The 17296-nt window shown below is 46.2% G+C and overlaps 1 protein-coding gene across 2 annotated transcripts in view; it reads left to right on the top strand.

Moving 5' to 3' along the window:
• The window catches only part of LOC137369792 (microtubule cross-linking factor 1), a 244490-nt gene that overhangs the window by 21759 nt on the left and 205435 nt on the right, over positions 1–17296 (top strand). For both annotated transcript variants that reach the window (XM_068031272.1, XM_068031271.1), the window contains exon 3: positions 1750–1908. In XM_068031272.1, the coding sequence (XP_067887373.1) occupies positions 1750–1908 (159 nt within the window). The remainder of the gene's footprint in view (positions 1–1749; positions 1909–17296) is intronic.

Below are 17296 nucleotides of genomic sequence, written 5' to 3'. Positions count from 1 at the left end.
AAGGGGAAACATCCTTTCCACATCCACCCTGTCAAGACCCCTCAGGACCTTATATGTTTCAATCAAGTCGCCTCTTACTCTTCTAAATTCCAGCGAATACAAGCCTAGCCTGTCCAATCTTTCCTCGTAAACAAGCCTGCCCATTCCAGGTATTAGTCTAGTAAACCTTCTCTGTACTGCCTCCAAAGTATTTACATCTTTCCTTAAATAAGGACACCAGTACTGTACACAGTACTCCAGATGTGGTCTCACCAATGCCCTGTATAGCTGAAGTATAACCTCCTACTTTTGTATTCAATTCCCCTCGTGATAAATGATAACATTCTATTAGCTTTCCTAATTACATGCTGTACCTGCATACTAACCTTTTGCAATTCATGCACTAGGACACCTAGATCCCTCTGCATCTCAGAGCTCTGCAATCTGTCACCATTTAGATAATATGCTTTTTTATTCTTCCTACCAAAGTGGACAATTTCCCACTTTCCCACATTATACTCCATTTGCCATGTCTTTGCCCACTCACTTAACCTATCTATATCCCTTATGTCCTCTTCACAAGTTACTTTCCTACTTATCTTTGTGCCATTAGCAAATTTAGCAACCATACTGCACTGGAGCATTAGCCTTGATGTTTGGTTTTAAGTCTTGCAGTTGGCCTTGAACCCATAACTTTCTGTCTCAGAGGCAGGAGTGAGTGCTAATAACTGAACCACAGCTGACCACAAATGTCAGATGTGATTGGAAAACTGTTTCGATGGAGGGATGTATTTTGATGTACTGAATAACTTTTTCTCATTGTTAACTTTTATATTCGTTTCAAATTTCACATTAAAATTGTCAAAATTATTATTGTGTGTGTGTGTAAAGCAGAAAATCCCAAGCATTGTGTCGAAGACTGAAACAGAAATGAAAATCAATTTGGAGAACTTTTCCTCTCACCAAAAAGCACACTCTGAGGAACCCCAAAAGACTAACTCATTGTGAAACAACTATCTGTTTTTCCACATCAAAAATATTTAGCTTCACAACTTCTCCCTCTCCTACCTGTGATCCTACCTGGGATATGATCCCACAAGCATTACCCTCAGATTAGAGCATGGCTACCCGACTCGAACCCGACCAGACCTGACGACATGTGTCGGGTTCGGGTCGGGTCGGGTCTCTCTTCCGGGTCTGGCATTCGGGCTCGGGTTAGTTCGGGCCGGATCGGACACAGTGCTGCCTTTTGCTCAGGGAGGGAAAGGGAATTAGGCTGGTCAACCAGAAGTCTTCAATCAAACAGTACTGCAGGTCTGCAGTAATGTAGAGTACTGATCGCTATCCAATGAACTCGGCCACAAACTAAAGTGCTCATGTTTGAAAGTTTTGGGGGTGGGAGGGAGGGGGGGGGGGTGCCTTGCCGTTGCTGACGAGATCAAGCTCCAATTCCCAATTCCATCTGCACGATTCTGCAGGAATAGCCTGCTGCTGGAACAGACGATGCAAGGTAGAGCACATCCTCTTTGATCTAATTAACTTCATTCCGGTGGTCGGGTCGGGTTGGGTTGGGTCGGGTCGGGCCCGGGCAAAAAAAAATCAAAGGACTCGGGCCTGGGTCGGGTTCGGGTTGGATGTGGTCGAGTTGGGCCCGGGTCGGGTTTCAGTTGCATACCCGCACAGGCCTTTACCTCAGATAATTATTTTGAAGGATATTTTTCCAACAATTTGAATTGTGCTGACTTTTTGCTATTTTCTTGCTGTTCGCAGGTTGCCAAAGATGTGTCCGTGCGTCTGCACCACGAACTGGAGAGCGTTGAGGAAAAACGCGTAAATGTAGAAGATGAAAACGAGTGTCTTCGACAGAGGCTAATTGAGGTAGAAATCTCAAAGCAAACACTGCAGAATGAGCTGGACAGGATCAAAGAGGTAAGCTGAGGGTCTCAGGCATTCCTCATGTTATACGCTGTTGTTTCAGGTCGAAGCCACCCTGTTCTGGCCAGCAATGTTTGGAAACCCCAAGGTTTATGTTGTAGAACGGAGCCAAAACCACCGACGGTGACGCAAAAATAACTTTGCACACGCAATCCTTTCTGTGGTGTAGCTATGGCTTTTATTTTGCAATTTGGGATCTTATCTAGTGTCGGGGGGATGTTCTGTAAAAATCAACAACGTGCAAAGCACACTGCTGGATTATACAGTTGGCCATTTGAACAGTCCCGCCCCACCCTGAGCCAGGAAAGTGGTGCTATGGGAAGAAAAGGAACATATCTTAAGCTGATACCATCACGAGAGTCACCTCAGTGATATCACAGTGTTGTTATCACTGTCAGGTTGCATCTGCTGGTAATTTTGCAAGGTAAATGCAACATAGTCTCATGTTGTGTTTCAGCATTCCACGTAAGAACGCTCCACCGTGCAATTCATCAATAGGTTTGCGGTACTTGGTTCATACAGCGTCACATTTTAGGATCAGTAATGTTTTTGCAACCAAAGAGTAACTTAATGAGTCATCATTATTTCTTCTCAAATATTAGAGTTAAGGAGAATTACTGTAACATTTTACACCTTTTGCCTTTTGTTTGTCTGCTGTTTTTTGATTGTTTTTATATTTAAACAGTAAGTCCAGACATTATTAGAACTCCTTTGAAGGATTTACTGAGCCTTACACTGAAGGAGCTCGATTATGGGAGCACATACTGTTGAAGCCCCTGGGGCAGGATTTTACAAGGCTTCAGGAGCCTGACGTCAGGGCGAAATGGGGGCCCCGAGTCCACACTTGTCGGCAGTGGGACCAGCTCAGCAGTTTTCCTGGAGGCGGCACCTTCTGGCTCCCTGTCCAATTAAGGATGTTGGGCGGGATGTAGAGGCTGCTGGCCCAATCAGAGGGCCGACAGCTCTGACTCGGCAGACCCACCGGAAGAAGTGCTGAGGCAGGTCAGGGATCGGGAGGGTGCCTCAAAATGGAGGGACCCTGAGAAAGGTAAGTAAAAAAATTCAAAATCAGAGGGACAAGCAGACAGGCCTCTCCGGATGTCCCAGTGGGGTCACAGTGCAGCCTTCCCTGCCTGCAGGGAGGCCGCCCAGGAAAATTGCTCTTAATAAAGTCTTTAATTATTTAAATTGGCTGGCTGTCTCTGCTTGGCAGGCAGCTGATCAGCGTGCAGTCCCACTGATGGTAAACTTCCACAGTGGAACTGTGTCATGGATCGGTTGTGGCGTGGCTCCCCATTATCTTCCCAGAAAATTCCCTTGCTGAAGGGTTTCAATACCAGGGACTCGAGTTTAAACAACAACTTGTATTTATATAGCGCCTTTAACATAGTAAAACATCCCAAAGCACTTAACAGCAATGGTAGCAAACAAAGTTTGACACCGAGCTGAATGCCTGCTACCTGACCCAAACCCGACGGGACCCGACGACGTGTCAGGTTCGGGTCGGGTCGTACTTCCGGGTCCGGCATTCGGGCTCGGGTCGGGTCGGACTCGCTCTATCACCACCTCAGGTAAGTGACTCTAATGTTAATTTAGTTTTTGGACTTTAAAGGTAATTTTGTTACAGTTATTTTAAGCTTGTGCAGGTTAAGGAACAAAGTGATAAATGGAAGTTAGGTTAAGTGGTGGTCGGGTTGGGTGCGGGAGCGGGAAAGAATGGATGGACTTGGGCCGGGTTGGGCTCGGGGTCGGATGGGGTTCTGGTGGGCTCAGGTCGGGTCTCATTTGCAGACCCGAGCAGGCCTTTACACCGAGCCACCTAAGAAGATATTAGGCAGATAACCAAAAGCTTCAAAAATGAGGTAGCTTTTAAAGAGCGTCTTAAAGAAGAAAAGAGAGAGAGCGAGCTAGAGAGGCGGTGAGGTTTAGGGTGGGAGTTCCAGGGCTTAGAGCTGTGACAGCTGAAAGACAAAAGATAATTAAGATAGGAAAAAAATAAGAAAGGAAAGCTTTTTTAACCAAAAGGTATTAGATTTATGCAATGAGTTACCAGAGATCTCAGTGGATGGTGGAACAGGCTCAAAGGGTTAAATAGCCTACTCCTGTTCCTATGGAACACTATTGAAGTGGACAGTATAAATGGGATCAACAATTGGATATGCTTCTAGAAAGAAATGGGATTGAGAACGCAGGTGGATGGTATTGAAATCAGTCAAAATGGAGCAGATATGAACGTAAGGCCTAATGTTATTTTCCAGTCACTAAACTTTCTTGTATTGCTATGTTCTTATGTTGCATGAGAAAGAAATGTAAATACATTTTTCTACTTGATATCCGTAATGTGAGAACACGGTAGTTATTCTCTTCCAAACATCCTGGGTGGAGTAGAGGGCAGTGCTGTAATAGTTTTTGGTCAGCTAGGAGCTTGACACTTTCAGGAATCCATCATCATGCTAACAAATCTACAAATCAAGGTCCATGTAGGTAGAGTCTCTGTTTGCTTAATGGAGCATATGCCCTTTACCTATAAGACATTCTATTTATCAAAGTCTAGATAGCTTAGCCGCAGATTGGCGACAGAGACTCCTCAGTCTGCACAGGTGTAATGCTGAATTTTAACCAGGTTCAACATCGCAACTTGCCGGTAGGAACCATCAGTAAGCTTTCTACTGCTTGTCTACTTTAAGTCCCTCACCATATCCATTACAGTGTTATTTTGATACCACACGAGAAAAACCCCAGCCGCCCTCCAGGCTTCCATGGACCTGTTGGAATCAGAGAGGGTTGACTTGATTTGTCTTCCATCAGCAAGTATGTCATTTTAAAGTTACCTGAATCCCATAGAGACATCCCAATCTCACCTTCGCTCCCCATGCAAGGAGGATAGCCACTAGACAACTAACAAGTCCAGGTTTGAGCCTTTGCTAGACAGACAGCAGATACAGAGAACTCTTCCTGCTGAGCAGATTTCACCGGATGTGAATGCATCACCGTCTAACCACAGCTACCCTACTGGAAACAAACAGTATTCCATGAAATACTGGTTCCATCAGAGCAGCACCAACTCCTTGCCTCTGTGCAGCCCAAAGGTGGTAAGCGCTGATCTCTGGATGTAGAAGCACGTTGCCTCATATCCACCCTCTGGTGACATGCTAAGCTACCTCTTGCTTTTAATCTCACATTGCTGTTTTTTTGCCACTTCATTTCTGCTGCCATTGATTGCTTTTGCACTGAATTTTCCTCTACGTTCAGACTTAATTCTAAGTATTCTGTCACCAAAATCTGCTGGGGGTTTTATTATAAAATATCAGATTGGAGTTTATTCCTGTAATTATGAAGTGTTTTTTTCCAGACCTTTGAACCTACTATGTGTCGATAGGGAATTTGGAATGGAGAGAGAGTTTTTCTGTGGATCCAGCATATCAGTATTGGTCTAAAGAGTCTTGTGTCACTGCTGTTTATTTCAGCACTGCTATTTAATGCTAGGACATAAAATCAGACTGCTGAGCAGTATATGTTGTTCAGCTGTATTGTTTGACAGCACAATATTGTCAGAAATGTGCTGTTAAGGAGAAATGCAGTGTTAATTTTTTACAGTACTCCATTGCAGTTTGACTTTAAGATGCCCAACTGGACTCTTATACACTCCCAGGCTGTGGTTTTTCAAGCCTGAATTCTTGTAATGCTGTATATTATGTCCTTTTATTGCTTTGTTTTATTGTCCCAGTAAAATACTAATGGGACACCAAATAAACCTTTCCCAACAAAAGTAAATAGTGCTAATGTTATTTGTCCTGAAGATTTTCACACTTTCACACTTATTTTTCCCGAGTGTGCGTCTGTGTCCTCATGCCGTAGGCTGGTCTATGATCAGCCAGTGCTGTGATCGGAAGGTCTTAAATTGGCCATTGTGGTATTTGTAAATGTGTTTTGTGTGAATAATAAAGAGGTTGGACCCAGATATTTGGAATTTACTGAAATCTGGTATTGATTGATGCAATGTATTAGTTAACATGGGACAGAGATCGACGAGGTCATCAATGGATTATTAGGTTTTCACAATTCACCCATTTCAATATTTGTAATGTTTGTTTAAAGCTGTAGTTATTGTTAATTTTTACTATAACATGATATTTGCCCTTCATTTTTTTTATCCATTGTTCGCTCCCGTGCCATTATTGAGCTGTGCAGCATCTTTGCGAGGAGCAAAGTTTAGTAAATGGCTTCGAACCATCCACCAATGCTACTCTGAATGGTGTGCCTTTGGCATAGATATTATCACATTTTCAATTGGATTCATTGAGTCGTAGAGTCATTATGGCACAGAAGAAGGCCATTCAGCCTATTAAGTCTATGCTGATTCTCTGTTCTTCTTTTCTTTCTTTCTTTCTTTTGGGCCTCCTTATCTCGAGAGACAATGGATACGCGCCTGGAGGTGGTCAGTGGTTTGTGAAGCAGCGCCTGGAGTGGCTATAAAGGCCAATTCTGGAGTGACAGGCTCTTCCACAGGTGCTGCAGAGAAATTTGTTTGTTGGGGCTGTTGCACAGTAGGCTCTCCCCTTGCGCCTTTGTCTTTTTTCCTGCCAACTACTAAGTCTCTTCGACTCGCCACAATTTAGCCCTGTCTTTATGGCTGCCCGCCAGCTCTGGCGAATGCTGGCAACTGACTCCCACGACTTGTGATCAATGTCACACGATTTCATGTCGCGTTTGCAGACGTCTTTATAACGGAGACATGGACGGCCGGTGGGTCTGATACCAGTGGCGAGCTCGCTGTACAATGTGTCTTTGGGGATCCTGCCATCTTCCATGCGGCTCACATGGCCAAGCCATCTCAAGCGCCGCTGACTCAGTAGTGTGTATAAGCTGGGGGTGTTGGCCGCTTCAAGGACTTCTGTGTTGGAGATATAGTCCTGCCACCTGATGCCAAGTATTCTCCGAAGGCAGCGAAGATGGAATGAATTGAGACGTCGCTCTTGGCTGGCATACGTTGTCCAGGCCTCGCTGCCGTAGAGCAAGGTACTGAGGACACAGGCCTGATACACTCGGACTTTTGTGTTCCGTGTCAGTGCGCCATTTTCCCACACTCTCTTGGCCAGTCTGGACATAGCAGTGGAAGCCTTACCCATGCGCTTGTTGATTTCTGCATCTAGAGACAGGTTACTGGTGATAGTTGAGCCTAGGTAGGTGAACTCTTGAACCACTTCCAGAGCGTGGTCGCCAATATTGATGGATGGAGCATTTCTGACATCCTGCCCCATGATGTTCGTTTTCTTGAGGCTGATGGTTAGGCCAAATTCATTGCAGGCAGACGCAAACCTGTCGATGAGACTCTGCAGGCATTCTTCAGTGTGAGATGTTAAAGCAGCATCGTCAGCAAAGAGGAGTTCTCTGATGAGGACTTTCCGTACTTTGGACTTCGCTCTTAGACGGGCAAGGTTGAACAACCTGCCCCCTGATCTTGTGTGGAGGAAAATTCCTTCTTCAGAGGATTTGAACGCATGTGAAAGCAGCAGGGAGAAGAAAATCCCAAAAAGTGTGGGTGCGAGAACACAGCCCTGTTTCACACCACTCAGGATAGGAAAGGGCTCTGATGAGGAGCCACCATGTTGAATTGTGCCTTTCATATTGTCATGGAATGAGGTGATGATACTTAGTAGCTTTGGTGGACATCCGATCTTTTCTAGTAGTCTGAAGAGACCACGTCTGCTGACGAGGTCAAAGGCTTTGGTGAGATCAATGAAAGCAATGTAGAGGGGCATCTGTTGTTCACGGCATTTCTCCTGTATCTGACGAAGGGAGAACAGCATGTCAATAGTCGATCTCTCTGCACGAAAGCCACACTGTGCCTCAGGGTAGACGCGCTCGGCCAGCTTCTGGAGCCTGTTCAGAGCGACTCGAGCAAAGACTTTCCCCACTATGCTGAGCAGGGAGATTCCACGGTAGTTGTTGCAGTCACCGCGGTCACCTTTGTTTTTATAGAGGGTGATGATGTTGGCATCGCGCATGTCCTGGGGTACTGCTCCCTCGTCCCAGCACAGGCATAGCAGTTCATGTAGTGCTGAGAGTATAGCAGGCTTGGCACTCTTGATTATTTCAGGGGTAATGCTGTCCTTCCCAGGGGCTTTTCCGCTGGCTAGGGAATCAATGGCATCACTGAGTTCCGATTTGGTTGGCTGTATGTCCAGCTCATCCATGACTGGTAGAGGCTGGGCTGCATTGAGGGCAGTCTCAGTGACAGCATTCTCCCTGGAGTACAGTTCTAGGTAGTGCTCAACCCAGCGGTCCATCTGTTTGCGTTGGTCAGTGATTATGTCCCCCGATTTAGATTTGAGGGGGGTGATCTTCTTGATGGTTGGCCCAAGAGCTCTCTTCATGCCATCATACATTCCTCTGATGTTTCCAGTGTCTGAGGCCAGCTGAATATGACTGCATAGGTGTTGCCAGTAGTCGTTTGCGCAACGCCTAGCCGTTCTTTGTGCAGTACTTCTGGCTGCTTTAAGTGCTGCGGATGTTAAATCGCTGGGGGCTTTCTTGTAGTTCAAAAGTGCAATGCGCTTAGCGGCTATGACAGGTTCCAGCTCTTCATTATGAGATTGAAACCAGTCTGCATTTCTCTTCGCACTTTTGCCGTAGGTGCTCAAAGCTGACTCATAGATGGCGTCTCTGATGTGGGCCCACTTGGTCTCAGCATCCCCTGTGGGAGTGTTTTGAAGGGCTGTTACAAGTGAATTTAGAAATTTTTGTAACAGCTGTGGGTGAGAAATTCTGCTCGTGTTGATGCGCGGGTGGCCCTTCTGCTTGGAATGATGCAACTTCTTTGGTCTGAGTCTAACCTTGCTGCACACCAGGGAGTGGTCGGTGTCGCAGTCCGCACTGTGGAAGCTGCGTGTGATTTGAACACTGTTTAAGGCGGCTCGCCTTGTGACAATGAGGTCTAGCTGGTGCCAACGACGTGATCTTGGGTGCCTCCATGAAACCTGGTGACAGGGTTTAGTGTGAAAGAACGAGTTGGTGATGCAGAGGTTATGATAGGTACACAACTCAAGCAGTCTCTGCCCGTTCTCATTCATCCTTCCAACGCCATAGCGCCCAAGGCAGGAGGGCCATGAGTCATGGTCGACCCCAACCCTGGCATTAAAGTCCCCCAGCAGGAATAGGTGTTCGGTGTTGGGGATGCTGCTAATGATGTTATGGAGTTGTTCATAGAACTGGTCTTTAGCTTCAGGTGCGGAACAGAGTGTTGGAGCATAGATGCTGAGTAGGTGTACTGGACCAGAGGTGGTGAGCAGTCGGATGGACAGTATGCGTTCCGAGCCATTTGAAGGAGGCTCTATCATGCTGAGCAAGGAGTTTCTGATGGCGAAGCCCACTCCATGCTGTCTTGGTTCTTCAGGATCCCTGCCCTGCTAGAAGAAGGTGTAGTCTTGCTCTGCTAGAGAGCCACTCGCGGGGAGGCGAGTCTCCTGAAGTGCTGCAATGTCCACATTGAGTCTACTGAGCTCGTTGTTAATGATGGCGGTCTTCCGAGAATCGTTGATTCTCTGTAGAGCAATCGAATCAGTCCCATTCCCCTGCTCTCTCCCCATAGCCCTGCAAGTTTATTTCCCTTAAGTGCCCATCCAATTTCGTTTTGAAATCATTCATCATCTCCGCTTCCAACACCCTCCTAGACATCAAATTCCAGGTCATTGCCATTCGCTGCGTACAAAAAGTTCCTCACCTACCCCCTGCGTCTCTTGTTCAAAACTTTAAATCTGTGACCCCTAGTCCTTATACCATCAGCTAATGGGAACAGCTTTTTTTTTTGTCTACCTTATCTAAACCTGTCATAATCTTGCACACCTCGATCTAATCTCCCCTCAATCTCCTTTTCTCCAAGGAGAAAAACCCCAGCTTCTGCAACCTAACCTTATAGTTAAAATCCAACTGCCACTTGTCTATCCATTCTGCTAGCCTATCTGTGTCCTGTTGCAGTCGATTGTTCGCATATTCACTGTCACACCTCCAAGTTTGGTATCATCAGCATATTTTGAAATTTTACTCTGTATTCCAATGTCCAAGTCATTTATATGTATCAAAAAAGCAGTGGTCCACACTGATGATACCAATGACTTTAAAATCAGATTTCTGCAAAATGTGATAACATTTATGATTTTAAGATCAGATTTCTCCACAATGCAATAATATCTTTGACTTTAAGTCAGTTAAGCTCCACGGTGAGGATACCTGATGATGTCTTTTTTTATTCATACATGGGATGTGGGCATCACTGGCCAGACCAGCTTTTGTTGCCCATCCCTAATTGCCCTTGAGCTGCCTTCTTGAACCGTTGCGGTTCATGTGGGGTAGGTATACCCACAGTGCTGTTAGGAAGGGAGTTCCAGGATTTTGATCCAGCAACAGTGAAGGAACGGTGATATAGTTCCAAGTCAGGATGGTGTATGACTTGGAGGGGAACTTGCAGGTGGTGGTGTTCCCATGCATTTGCTGCCCTTGTCCTTCTAGTTGGTAAAGGTTGTGGGTTTGGAAGGTGCTGTTTAAAGAGCCTTGGTGTGTTGCTGCGGTGCATCTTGTAGATGGTACACACTGCTGCCACTGTGCGTCGGTGGTGGAGGGAGTGAATGTTTGTGGATAGAGTGCCCATCCAGCGGGCTGCCTTGTCCTGGATATTGTCGATCTTCGTGAGTGTTGTTGGAGCTGCACCCATCCAGGCAAGTGGAGAGTATTCCATCACACTCCTGACTTTTGCCTTGTAGGTGGTGGACAGGCTTTGGGGAGTTAGGAGGTGAGTTACTCGCTGCAGCATTCCTAGCCTCTGACCTGCTCTTGTAGCCATGTTATTTATATGGCTACTCCAGTTCAGTTTCTGGTCAATGGTAACCCCCAGGATGTTGATAGTGGGGGATTCAGCGATGGTAATGCCATTGAATGTCAAGGGGAGATGGTTAGATTCTATCTTGTTGGAGATGGTCATCGCCTGGCACTTGTGTGGCATGAATGTTACTTGCCACTTATCAGTCCAAGCCTGGATGTTGTCCAGGTCTTGCTGCATTTCTACATGGACTGCTTCAGTATCTGACGAGTCGCGACTGGTGTTCAACATTGTGCAATCATTAACGAACATCCCCACTTCTGACCTTATGATTGATGAAGCAGCTGAAGATGGTTGGGCCTAGGATATTTAGTTAGATACCTTGACAATGTGATGATATCTGGTGACTTTAATTTTGATATCCCCATTGTGATGATACCTGATAGTATTATTGCATTATTTTAAAAAGAAAGACCATCATTCATTTCAAAAATAATGAAGTGGCAAAATTCGCTTATTGTTTGAATCAGTGATAGAAAAATGTTTTGCTGTGTTGTAATTTATTCTTCCCCTTTCTCCTTATTGATGGGGTAAATGTTCGTCTCCCAACTTGCCAAAAGGACCATTCTTCACATGAACTTAGGCTGGCAAATTGACCATGATCAGTATCAGATCTGAGCCCACTCCTGTGTTGTGTAAGTTACTGAATAGCAGTGTTAGAACAACAGGATAATCTAATAGAATTAGGATTCAAACAAGATCAAATTGAAAGTATTTAACCTACTAAATGATAATTTCCTGGCCGTTTTCCCTAGATAAACATACCTGCATGCCAATCATCACAGTGTTTCTATATTTAAACTTAATAAGTTTGACATCACGTACATAGAGGTCCTAGACAGAATTAAATAGATTAATCCCCAGTGATGGACAGTATATATCTAATGGTGCTGAGTGATATTGGGGATGGAACCTGCAATGATCATTTTAGGAAGAGCATGAATACAAAGGAGGTCCCTCTGGATTGGAAACATACTAAATTGGTACAAAATTTTCAAAAATGGCAACAAAATATACATGGATTTGTTGGTCTTGCACTGATAACCAGCTAAATATGATATTAAGTGGAATAGAGAGGGCTAATAGTATTTTGAGTTAAATTACAATTATGACACAATTGAACATTGAGACAAAGTAATAAAAGGAAAGTTCTGTTGTGGGACAGCTCAATCAACACATGAGGCGACTCAGGTACAGGTTTTGATCGTTAATTCAAGTGTACGCAGGGAGAGACTATCTCGAGCTGTTCGAGGTAGCACTCTAATCTTACACTCTGCTGCAAGTTTATATACATTCTTTGTCACGTACTGCGATTATACAATGGGTAGTTTGTCACATAGCCTGATGATTACATGGTTCTATTCTTGTTAGTACTTAACATGTCTTGGTCTTCGTTGCCTATTTCCTTGTTTCACCTTGACCAGGTTTCCCTAATTCGCTGATTGTGCAGTCCAGACCACATCCACAATCTAGACCGCATCCCTAACCTTTGTCCGTTTGCCCTAGCAGCTTGTTGTCTCTACCTCATCCTGACTTGAGTATTGCCTTTCTGATTCTTAATCCTTTCAGTTCATTATTTAAGTTGGGAAGCACTTCTTCGCAATAGTGATTAATACCTGGAATGGTCTCCTGGGAAGGGTAATGCAGCCAGAAAATCTGGGACCATTAAAAAGGCAGTTAAAATCTATTTGTACTCTCATTCGTAACACTTCAGATATTGAAGCAATCAATGTCCGCATGCAGCAAGACCTGGTACAGCATTCAGGCTTGGGCTGATAAGTGGCAAGTAACATTCAAGCAACACAAGTGCCAGGCAATGATCATCTCCAACAAGATAGAATCTGATCATCTCCCCTTGACATTCAATGGCATTACCATCACTGAATCCCACACCATCAACATCCTGGGGATTAACATCGACCAGAAACATATCTGGACCAGCCACAAATATACTGAGAGTAGGCCAGAGGCTGGGAATTCTGCAATGAGTAATCCATCTCCTGATTCCTCAAAGCCTGTCTACCATCTACAAGGCACAAGTGTGAAGGACACAGGAGTACGAAGGAATACTCTCCACTTGCCTGGGTAGGTGCGGCTCCAACACCACCCAAGAAGCTCGACATCATCCAGGACAAAGCGGCCCGCTTGATCGGTACCCCATCCACCACCTTCAACATTCACTCCCTCCATCATTGGCACTCAGTGGCAGCAGTGAGTACCACCTACAAGATGGACTGCAACAGCTCTCCAAGGCTCCTTCAACAGTACTTTCTAAATCTGCGACCTCTACCACCTAGAAGGACAAGGGCAACAGATGCATGGGAACACCACCACCTGCAAGATCCCCTCCAAGTCACACTCTATAGTCGTAGTCGTAGAGATACAGCACTTCGATCCTGACTTGGAACTGTGTTGCCGTTCCTTCAATGTCACTGAGTCAAAATCCTGGAACTCCCTAACAGTACTGTGGATGTATCTACACCGCAAGTTGAGGCGCAGTGGCTAGCACCATGGGCTCACAGCTTCAGTGACCCAGGTTCGGGTCTGGGTACTGCCTGTGCTGAGTTTGCAAAATCTCCCTGTGACCGCGTGGGTTTCCTCCAGGTGCTCCAGTTTCCTCCCACATGCCAAAGACTTGCGGGTTGATAGGTAACTTGGCCATTGTGTAAAATTGCCCCTAGTGTAGGTAGGTGGTAAGAGAATTGAGGGAAGGTGGGGATGTGAGAGGGAAAAATGGGATTAATGTTGAATTAGTATAAATGGGTGGTTGATGGTCGGTGCGGACTCATATAGAACATAGAACATAGAACATAGAACATACAGCACAGAACAGGCCCTTCGGCCCACAATGTTGTGCCGATCCTTTGTCCTCTGTCAAGGACAATTTAATCTATACCCCATCATTCTCCTTTATCCATATACCTATCCAAAAGCCTTTTGAAAGTCCCTAAAGTTTCTGACTCAACAACTTCCCCGGGCAAGGCATTCCATGCCTCGACCACTCTCTGGGTAAAGAACCTTCCCCTGACATCCCCCTTATATCTCCCACCCTTCACCTTAAATTTATGACCCCTTGTAACGCTTTGCTCCACCCGGGGAAAAAGTTTCTGACTGTCTACCCTATCTATTCCCCTGATCATCTTATAAACCTCTATCATGTCACCCCTCATCCTTCTCCTTTCTAATGAGAAGAGGCCTAGAATGTTCAGCCTTTCCTCGTAAGACTTATTCTCCATTCCAGGCAACATCCTGGTAAATCTCCTCTGCACCCTCTCCAAGGCTTCCACATCCTTCCTAAAATGAGGCGACCAGAACTGCACACAGTACTCCAAATGAGGCCTTACCAAGGTCCTGTACAGCTGCATCATCACCTCACGGCTCTTAAATTCAATCCCTCTGCTAATGAACGCTAACACCCCATATGCCTTCTTCACAGCCCTATCCACTTGAGTTGCAACTTTCAATGATCTATGCACATAGACCCCAAGGTCTCTCTGCTCCTCCACATGCCCAAGAACCCTACCGTTAACCCAGTATTTTGCATTCATGTTTGTCCTTCCAAAATGGACGACCTCACACTTTTCAGGGTTAAACTCCATCTGCCACTTTTCAGCCCAGCACTGCAACCTATCCAAGTCCCTTTGCAGACGACAATAGCCCTCCTCGGTATCCACAACTCCACCAACCTTTGTATCATCTGCAAATTTACTGACCCACCCTTCGACTTCCTCATCCAAGTCGTTAATAAAAATCACAAACAGGAGAGGACCCAGAACTGATCCCTGCGGCACGCCACTGGTAACTGGGCTCCAGGCTGAGTATTTACCATCTAAGACCACTCTCTGCCTTCTATCAGTTAGCCAATTCTTAATCCAACTGGCCACATTCCCCACTATCCCATGCCTCCTGACTTTCTCCATAAGTCTACCATGGGGGACCTTATCAAATGCCTTACTAAAATCCATGTACACCACATCCACTGGTTTACCCTCATCCACTTGCTTGGTCACCTGCTCAAAGAATTCAATCAGGCTTGTGAGGCAAGACCTACCCCTCACAAAACCGTGCTGACTGTCCCGAATCAAGCAGTGTCTTTCCAGATGCTCAGAAATCCTATCCCTCAGCACCTTTTCCATCAACTTGCCTACCACCGAAGTAAGACTAACTGGCCTGTAATTCCCAGGGTTGTTCCTATTCCCTTTCTTGAACAGGGGCACAACATTTGCCACCCTCCAATCACCTGGTACCACCCCCGTCAGCAGAGAAGATGAAAAGATCATTGCCAGCGGCTCTGCAATTTCATCCCTTGCTTCCCATAACATCCTTGGATATACCCCGTCAGGCCCGGGAGACTTGTCTATCTTCAAGTTATTCAAAAACCCCAACACGTCTTCCCTCCTAACGAGCACTTCCTCGAGCTTACCAGTCTGTTTCACACCGTCCTCTTCAGTAATACACCCCTTCTCATTCGTAAATACCGAAGAGAAGTACTCATTCAAAACCTCACTTATCTCTTCCGGCTCAACACACAGTCTCCCGCTATTGTCCTTGACCGGACCTACGGTCCCCCTAGTCATCCTCATATTTCTGACATACGCGTAAAAGGCCTTGGGGTTTTCTTTTATCCTACCCGCCAAGCATTTTTCATGCCCTCTCTTAGCTCTCCTAATCCCTTTCTTCAGATCCTTCCTGGCCATCTTGTATCCCTCCAGAGCTATGCCTGTGCCCTTTTTCCTCAACTTTATATACGCATCCTTCTTCTTCCTAACAAGACTCTCAACCTCTCTTGTCAACCACGGTTCCCTCACATGACCATCCCTTCCCTGTCTGACAGGGACATGCTTATCAATGGCCCCTACTATCTGCTCCTTGAAAAAGTTCCACATTTCGACCGTGCCCTTCCCTGCCAGCATATGCTCCCAACTTATGCTCCTCAGTTCCTGCCTGACAGCATCATATCTACCCTTCCCCCAATTGTAAACCTTGCCCTGTTGCACATACCTATCCCTCTCCATTACCACAGTGAATGCTACAGAATTGTGATCACTATCTCCAAAGTGCTCGCCCACCAACAGCTCTATCACTTGCCCTGGTTCATTACCTAGTACCAAATCCAATATTGCCTCCCCTCTGGTCGGGCAGTCTACATACTGCGTCAGAAAAGCTTCCTGGACATACTGCACAAACACTACCCCATCCAAACTATTCGATCTAAAGAGTTGCCAATCAATATTTGGGAAGTTGAAATCCCCCATAATTACTACCCTGTGACTTCTGCTCCTTTCCAAAATCTGTTTCCCAATCTGCTCTTCCACCTCCCTGCTGCTATTGGGGGGCCTATAGAAAACTCCCATCAAGGTGACTGCTCCTTTCCTGTTCCTGACCTCAACCCACAGTGCCTCAGTCGGCAGATCCTCCTCGAAAATTCTTTCAGCAGTTGTTACACTATTTCTAACTAACAATGCCACCCCCCCACCTCTTTTACCACCATTCCTAATCTTATGAAAACATCTATAACCAGGTACCTCCAAAAACCATTCCTCCCCCTCACCTATCCACGTTTCAGTGATGGCCACAACATCGTAGTCCCAAGTGCCCATCCACGCCTTCAATTCACTCACCTTATTCCTGATGCTTCTTGCGTTGAAGTATACGCACTTTAACCCTTCTCCGTGCCCATCTGTCCTCTGTGACAGTGCTACCTTCCCCAATACCTCACTACACTCTTTGTCTTTCTGAGTGGACCCACTGGTCCCTGGATTACAAGTCCGGTTCCCATCCCCCTCCCAAACTAGTTTAAACCCTCCCGAACAGTACTAGCAAACCTCCCTCCCAGGATATTGGTGCCCCTCTGGTTCAGATGCAGCCCGTCCTGTTTGAACAGGTCCCATCTTCCCCAGAATGCAGTCCAATTATCCAAGAACTGGAAGCCCTCCCTCCTACACCATTCCTGCAGCCACGTGTTCAGCTGTGCTCTCTCCCTATTCCTAGCCTCACTATCACGTGGCGCCGGCAACAAACCAGAGATAACAACTCTGTCCGTCCGAGCTTTCAGCTTCCAGCCTAACTCCCTAAACTCACTTCTAACATCTGTGCCACCCTTCCTTCCTACGTCGTTGGTGCCAATGTGCACCACGACCTCTGGCTGCTCCCCCTCCCCTTTAAGGATCCTGAAGACGCGATCACAAACATCACGGACCCTGGCACCAGGGAGGCAACAAACCATCCGTGCGTCTCGCCTGCGCCCACAGAACCGCCTGTCCGTACTCCTCACCATCGAGTCCCCGATGACTAGTGCTCTCCCATTCTCCCTCCTTCCCTTCTGAGCCACAGTGCAGGACCCCGTGCCAGAGGCCCGGTCACTGCAGCCTGCCCCCGATAGGCCGTCCCCCCCAACAGTATCTAAAACTGTATACTTGTTGTTGAGGGGAACGACCACAGGAGATCCCTGCACTGACCTCTTCCCACCTCTAACTGTTACCCAGCTGCCTTTGATTTGTGGAGTAA

Source organism: Heterodontus francisci, chromosome 5 (assembly GCF_036365525.1).
Source record: "Heterodontus francisci isolate sHetFra1 chromosome 5, sHetFra1.hap1, whole genome shotgun sequence".
NCBI classification, from domain to species: domain Eukaryota; kingdom Metazoa; phylum Chordata; class Chondrichthyes; order Heterodontiformes; family Heterodontidae; genus Heterodontus; species Heterodontus francisci.
The sequence above is the reverse complement of the archived record's forward strand: the minus strand, read 5'-3'. Positions and strand labels throughout refer to the sequence as shown.